Source organism: Montipora foliosa, chromosome 13, assembly GCF_036669935.1.
Source record: "Montipora foliosa isolate CH-2021 chromosome 13, ASM3666993v2, whole genome shotgun sequence".
In the NCBI taxonomy this organism is placed as follows: domain Eukaryota; kingdom Metazoa; phylum Cnidaria; class Anthozoa; order Scleractinia; family Acroporidae; genus Montipora; species Montipora foliosa.
This window is the reverse complement of record NC_090881.1, coordinates 20,404,067-20,411,566: the sequence shown is the minus strand read 5'-3', so window position 1 is coordinate 20,411,566 and position 7,500 is coordinate 20,404,067. Positions and strand designations below refer to the sequence as shown.

General features: G+C 41.9%; 1 protein-coding gene across 1 annotated transcript in view; it reads left to right on the top strand.

Annotated features, from left to right (window-relative positions):
- Positions 1–7,500, top strand: part of LOC137982501 (peripheral plasma membrane protein CASK-like) — a 34,888-nt gene that overhangs the window by 22,649 nt on the left and 4,739 nt on the right. Inside the window, exons 24-27 of the mRNA XM_068829595.1 lie at positions 1,644–1,712; positions 4,676–4,756; positions 6,070–6,150; positions 7,189–7,391. Coding sequence (XP_068685696.1) covers positions 1,644–1,712; positions 4,676–4,756; positions 6,070–6,150; positions 7,189–7,391 — 434 coding nt within the window. The remainder of the gene's footprint in view (positions 1–1,643; positions 1,713–4,675; positions 4,757–6,069; positions 6,151–7,188; positions 7,392–7,500) is intronic.

The following is a 7,500-nucleotide window of genomic DNA, read 5'->3' as shown; positions in this document are numbered from 1 at the left end:
AATGTGGCCCAGGTTCGATTCCTAGACTCGGCGTCATATGTGGGTTGAGTTTGTTGGTTCTCTACTCTGCACCGAGAGGTTTTTCTCCGTGTACTCCGGTTTTCCCCTCTCCTCAAAAACCAAAATTTGATTTGCGTTAGCTTGTTAATTTCAATTTACAGTGTCCCCGATTAGTGCTCTACGGCGCTAGAAGATTAGACACTTATCTAAAGTTCCTTTCCTTTCCTTTTACATCGACACGGTTTCATGACTTCGAAACCGCGTCAAAATCGATGCAGTTTGAAAGTTTTTCACGGAAACGTTTTCGCCAAAAAATCCAAGTCGTTATGGTATAAGCGACGGCTGCCCTACATGCTAAATTCACTATTTTGAACCGGACAATGCAAATTTCGCGCCAGAATAGTAACCGTATTCAAATCGATGCGGTTTCGCTGTTTACACGACAGATGAAACCGCATCGTTTTGAAAACGCGGTTTCACATCGACACGGTTTCATGACTTCGAAACCGCGTCAAAAATCGATGCGGTGACACGGTTTCGGCAGCAGTCTCGATCGGTCTCGTGTAAACAGAAGATGTAATCGCATCGAAAACGATGCAGCTACCAGTGAAACCGCGTTCCTGTAAACGCTGCGTTAGCCTATTGTTTCATGGCGTTCTCGTAGCCGTCGTCGTCGTCTTTTCTGAAACTCCCTATTGATGGTTTTCATCTGACGTCAGGGCGGCCATGTTGATGTACAGAACAATGCAGTAAAATGTCTTTTGGGAAGTTGACTCTATTATTATGCAAAAACTTGTGTGGCCATTTTCTATTGCTTTGTACACCAACATGGTCGTCTCATCACGTGGATGCAAACCAAGAATTGTAAGTTTGGCTGCTAAAAATTGAAAACCACATTTGAAGGAGCAACAAATTACAAAGCGTTGTCAAATTCACATTTGTAGAGCGTGTTTCAATCGAGTGTCGTAAAACCAAAACCAAAGTAATTACTTTGGCCAATCAGAAAGGACGGAGGCAATTCAGTAAACCAATCAAAACTCGAAGTAATTACACGTAGCCGACTCAAAGCGCGGGAAAATGTGCACGCGCGAGCCACGATCGGTTTTGGTTTCACTTCTAATTGGTTGAAAAAGTGGCACGAGAACTTTGAACCTATCACTGAGTGAAGTAATGCAATACCAAAGCACTTCGCTAATTACTTTCGACACTCAATTGAAACCGCTCTATGCACTTTCAAAACGTATGCCCTTCCCCCATTACGAGGCTTGTTTTTTGCCCCAAGGAGATACAAATTTTTGAATATCAGACAAAAAAGAGCCCCATTTATTTTAACTTATAATATATATGTTTTAGTTAAGTATTTTCCTCTTTGGAATATATCAATGGGCCATTTTCGAAATATCAAATATTCAGCTTGATAGTAAGGCAGTGAGGACAAAAACAATAGAGACACGTTGGAATGATTGTGAAAAAATATCATCCACTTTCCTTTGTCTTTGTCTTCAGAACCTCTCTTTCAAGCAGAATTTAATATATCGAAATATGTGCGTAATCAGCCATTTTTTTTCTTAGACTTCCTGCTTTACCCTGTGTGGAGTCAGTCATTTAAGTTTGTTTCATGTTCTTTTTCTCCCTTTTTTCAGCGACTTGTATTTGGTTCGGCAAGAAAAAGAAAGGTGGCAAGGATAAATACCTCGCTAAACACAATGCCAGTGAGTAAATTGAATAGAAATTTCAATGGCAACTCTTAGGTGTTAAAATCGATCAAAATTTATCAATTGACAATCATTTTGACGAACTCTGTAAAAAGCTCTCTCAGCGAATTGCTGTGCTTAGCAGGATAAAGAGATTTCTGCCTCGAGAACGGCGGATAGCTTACTATAACGCCATAATTAAGCAAACAATGCTGTATGCCTCTACTGTGTGGTCGGCGTGCTCCATTGGGAATTTGCAGAGGGTTGTTCGTCTCCAGAAGCGTTACGCACGCGTTATTCTTGACGCTGACACGCGAGCGAACAATGCTGAATTATTTGAGAAATTAAATTGGCTTCCACTGCAGCTTGAGGTGAAAGCAAACATCTGTACTCAAGTTTACAAACCTATTTATGGACAAAGTCCAAGCTACATGAACGATCTACTGGTATTAAATTCGGGCCTAAATGATAGATGTAGCCGAAATGGATCGTTGAATTTAGTCTGCCCACGTTTCAAATGAGAATCCGAAGAGGGGCGTACATTTGCTTTGAGGGCTGCTAGGCTATGGAATACAATACGAAATTTTCTAAAGAAGATTGAGTGTGTACATAGATTTAAAAAGGCCTTGCAATTGATTTTTATGCATCTTCTTAATTTCTTACTTGTATTTCTTTTTCTCGTTTTCTTCCCATTTAGTATGTTACTTTTGTTTTAATTGTTATCCTATTTTACTGTGGATTTTAATTGTAATTTTCAACTATTGTTAATTGAGGGCCGCGAGTTTGTCAGTTTTTCCTGTTTTGCGTTACTCTTGAAATAGTTTATTATTATTATTATTATTATTATTATTATTATAATTATTATTATTATTATTATTATTATTATTATTATTATTATTATTATTATTATTATTATTATTATTATTATTATTGCAGTTGGTAAACGTATGGATGCTAAAATAGAACCACATAGGGCGCGCAGTGTAACCTATGCGATCTGAGGGAACTATAAAAAGAAAACTACTGAGTTAAAAATAAATAAATTAGCGATAAAATATTAAAAAAATCTTACAGACAATCTAAAGCTCTCTAATACTAAAACTATATTGAGCTCTTATACTATTCCCACGGGGAAAGTCAATTGGCGGTAGCTTTGAAAGTTCTCACTATGTTAAGAGAACTCGAGATGGTAGCCTTCTGCATCCTTCTCAAAACGTCTTAGCCCCTACTGCCAAAGAGCTTCCTCATTGTCAGGTCTGCATCCCTTGACCATCCCCCCAGCACGTCAATGATGATGTTACATTGTTCAACGTCATAGCCAGGGTACTGTTTCTTTTGCTCAAATCGCAGTGGCCTGTACTTGACCGTCTTCTCCTCGGACTTCTTTTCCCGATGCTCCATCCACGGACAGGACATCTCCACAGCCCACACCTTCTTATTCTTGTGGTCCACAAATCGAGCGTCCACTCTGTTAGCCTTGACAATAGTGTGTTCCGCATAAACTGGCACATCCCAAAACGCTAATGCCTCAGAAGACTCATAGACTGGTTTGGGTACTGCACACGAGTACCAGAGAGGGACTGAATCAATTAGCCTCAGATCCCTAGTCATCTCGAAGAAGAGGACTTTCAGTGCTGCGTTGTGTCTTTCTAGATATTTAGACTGGGCCAGAGCAGAGCACCCTGCTAGCACATGCACAAGAGTTTCAGGAGCTTTCCCACACAGTCTACACGCGATGTCACCCTGTGCTGCACCTGTTTTGTGGACTGTATACACCTTAGTGGGCGTAAGCTGCTCGTACAATTCCATTACCCCAGCGATGGTATGGGTAGGAGCACAGGTCCAATCACGCAACCACGCAAAGCATCCACTCTGGTTTAACTCACTGTCCTGCCACCAAGTCTGTAAGAACCGTCCATGCCACTTCTCCTCTTTGATCTTCTCTTTCAGCTTCTCCATATCTGCCTTCTTGAGGTGTTCTTTCACCTTTGGCCCTTTAATCTCCGTCTCAGGATCGCTCACATACCGACACGACGGTTGAGGGTACTCCAGAGACAGGCTCATACCCAGTTCCTCGGGAAACTTATGCGCCTCCTTCATCAGCGAAGTGTGTCCCTTCTCTGCTGCCCTCTCTTCGAACTGTTGCACTGTTGTCATAGAGGGATCCATGTTCTGACATAGCTTCATTGCCGCCTTGATCTTGGTCAACTTGTATTCGCGCTCAACCGAGCGCAAGCCACGCCCTCCTTTCTCTCTTGCCAAGTACATTATCGCCGTCGAGCTTAAGGGATGCTTCCCACCGTTTTCACAGATGATCTTTCTAGCTTCTCTATCGATAACTCGTAATTCTATGATTGGCCAGTGTTGAGTCCACATCAGATAGATTAGGACTGGCATTGCCTACTGGTTGCTGGCTCTTACTCGATTAATATCTGAGGACTAGACCATATCACTGATAACCTTCTAAGATACACCTTGGCTGCGCACTCAAGGGCCAGCTTATTATGATTATGATTATGATTATTAATGGCGACTAGTCTCTCTTACGTCACACAATCCTCCTGTCACGCTGGGAAGATTAAGTGCCATTACTTAACGTAGCAAACCTGGGGTGCGTATTTGTCGTGAAGCGGAAGAGAAATGGTCCCGCAAGAAACAAATTAATGTACAACAACGTACTTCTTTATCATGCCTCCAGTTCTGCAATCTATAGTACTCGTCACATTTTTTGGAACACCCGTCCCCTTTTTCCCCCGGGATAAACTTCGATCTCGTAACACGATGATTCAAGACCATTCGTTAAGTGTTCCAACTAAATGTGTCCGGTATTGTAGCTAACCTGTAGCTGTGTAGCTGTAGCTGTAGCTGTAGCTCCCCCCCCCCCCCCTCCCCCTCCCTTTCAGCACACCTTCCCAACCTGCACAACTCACACCTCTGCAAAATCAATTAAACGTCAATCACTTATTTTTCCGTTTTTTCAGTCTTCGATAAGCTTGACCTCGTAACATACGAAGAAGTTATCAAATTGGATTACTTCAAAAGAAAGACTTTGGTTCTTCTAGGTAAGTTGCTAAATAATAGCGCGGATAATAGCACGTCTCTATTTTGGTATTGTACGGAGGGTATCGATATTCGAGGAATAACATTCTCTCGCACCAATAATTCGCTAAGGGATATTTGGTGGGACAGCAGGTTTTTTTAAGGGAATTTAACCAATTTTGTTTGCAGGGGCCCGTTTCTCGAACGCCCTGAAAACTTTTCGGGCCCGAAACGGCATTTATGAAACAACGATCCGCTTGTTTTTAAAAACCTGCAGGGGCCGGTTGCTCGAAGCTTAGTTAGCGCTAACCGTCAAAGTTAAGAGATATCGAAACCTATAGGTTGCCATGGTATAACGCTGGTTAGTGCCAACCATGCTTCCAGCAACCCGGGCCTGGGGCCTGTTTCTCGAAAGTCCCGAGAACTTTTCGGGCCCGAAAAGCCAGTCGTCAATCTGCAATATGCTTATTTTGAAAAGCTGATCCTTTAACATGTTTTTAATGTAAGAAAAACTGAGAGGATTGCGAAGTTTGATGGCTTGGAACCTCGGCGTTGCGAAGATATAAAGGGAATTGTGGCACCCGAAATAGGCCCGAAAACTTTGGGGACTTTTGAGAAACAGGCCACTGGTCTTTTAACATGTTTTTTAAGGAAACAAACAGAAGAAAATAATTGTGAAGTTTGATGCCTTAAAAGCTCAAGTTTTTAAGATACTGAAGGAAATCTAGCGCCCGAAGATTTCCGGAACTTTTGAGAAAAATGCTAATGTTACTGAGGAGCCCATAGCCGAAAGTCCCGAAACTATATGGGCCATTTTCGGGTGTCACAATTCCTTTTGTATCTCAAGAACGAAGAGGATTTAATTCGTCAAACTTCACAGTTACTTTTCTTTTTGTTGCCTCAAAAGCATGTTAAAAGACCGGCTTACCAAAACAGACACGCGGTTCGCAATTTCACAAATGGCTTTTCGGGCCCGAAGAGATTTCGGGACTTTCGAGAAACGGGCCCCAGGAGCCACGATCAGGAGAGTACAACTCCAATACTGGTACTATGTTACTCCAATACTGGTTCTATGTTACGGCATTTTCAGAGATCAAGCTATTTTAGACGAGTTCTTAAATAAGATTTGGTTTGAACGAGTGACCATTCTCAATCCTATGGGTAATTATTTCTAATCCAAGGCTTTTGATTGGCTGGAAAGGTCTGGTTTCGCAGGAAAATCAATCTAGAAATAACTTGGTCTGCGTTGTTCCACAAATAAAATTAAGTGTTCAGTATGCTCCGAGTCATGGTCTCCGGCCTTACTAACTGCTGTTGTTTGTGTTTATTTTTGCAGGGGCACATGGTGTCGGTAGGAGACACATTAAAAACACTCTGATCAATAAATATCCAGAACGATTTTCATATCCTATACCTCGTAAGTAGCAACATGATCTGTAGAATTGTTGCCCGTCGACAACTCACAACGCTTTCCTCGTATATGTTAAAGAAAACACAAAAATTAAAGCGCTCGATTTATGAGGCTTTAGGTGTTCCTAACTTCAAATTTTCGTCATAGAACATTTTTTACGTCGATTACTTGTGACTTTGCTTGTAACGGATGGCACAAGATAGTAAAGTCTTAAAGTTAACAAAATTGTCAATCGGTTGTTCCACGGCCGGCCGAGCCGGTAAGAAATATGGGTCTACCCCTGACGTCACAAACTATGGATGTCACAAACTGTTTTTTACTGTATTGCAAAGGTGCTTGTGACGTCATTCAGGAAAGAATCTCTTTCCGACTTAACTAGCTCGACCGTGGGGCAAGCAACATCTGGTTTTGTCGCAGACTTAGACTGCTTAGACTGTAGGCCACGACAGACTTTAAAGGGCATTATGTTGCACCCTAAGTGGGTGGGATTGGGATGGAGGGGAAGAAGAAAATAGTAGCACTATTCGCAACATCTGCCGGCTAAGGCCGGTACCGACCCATTTGGATGCTTTTCTATTTGTTTAGCTCATGGCCGCTTTTCTCTCGGAGTTGTAATAGTGACCTCTGGAGTTGTCTTCACGTACGGGTTTCTACTAACCCCAGTAACCCATCGTTCCTTTCTTATTGGGTCACTAGAAAGTTTTAACAACGACTATTGCTTGACAAGTGATTGTTTACGACACATCAAACTCGTTCTTGTAGCCAAATCTTAAGGTTGGTAGGTGATGCCTTTGCAAGTGTAGTTGTCAGTTCTGCAGTCTTCTTGAATAAGGATGGAAAACTGTGAAACCAAAAACAATCCGACAACAGCAGAAAACGTAGTCCGTAGTAAGTGTGTTGGTGTATAGCTAATTCTGACTTGGGAGCATTCCTGTAGCTTAGCCATTGGTAAGACTGTGAACTTCGTTGTTCCAGTCTGCGCCGTGAGTCTCGATGTAAAGCGCATTCGAATATTCACATTTGAAGAAATTTCATTGTCATTAGATACAACACGTGAACCCAAAGAGGGAGAAGAAGACGGAAAGAACTATTTCTTTGTCTCTGCTGTGGACATGCTTGCCGACATAGAAGCAAACAAATACCTTGAATATGGAACACACCAAGGTGCTATGTATGGCACCAAACTGGATACTATCAGGGACAATCTCAACCAGGGCCTCACAGCGATACTTGACGTAGAGCCTCAGGTAAAAGCAGGCTCATTTTTGGGCTCTTGGAGTGATTCGTTAGTAATACAAATCCTTGTACATCTCGATAACTTAAACTTTCTGAGCGTGCTAATGTAGAAGAGAATGA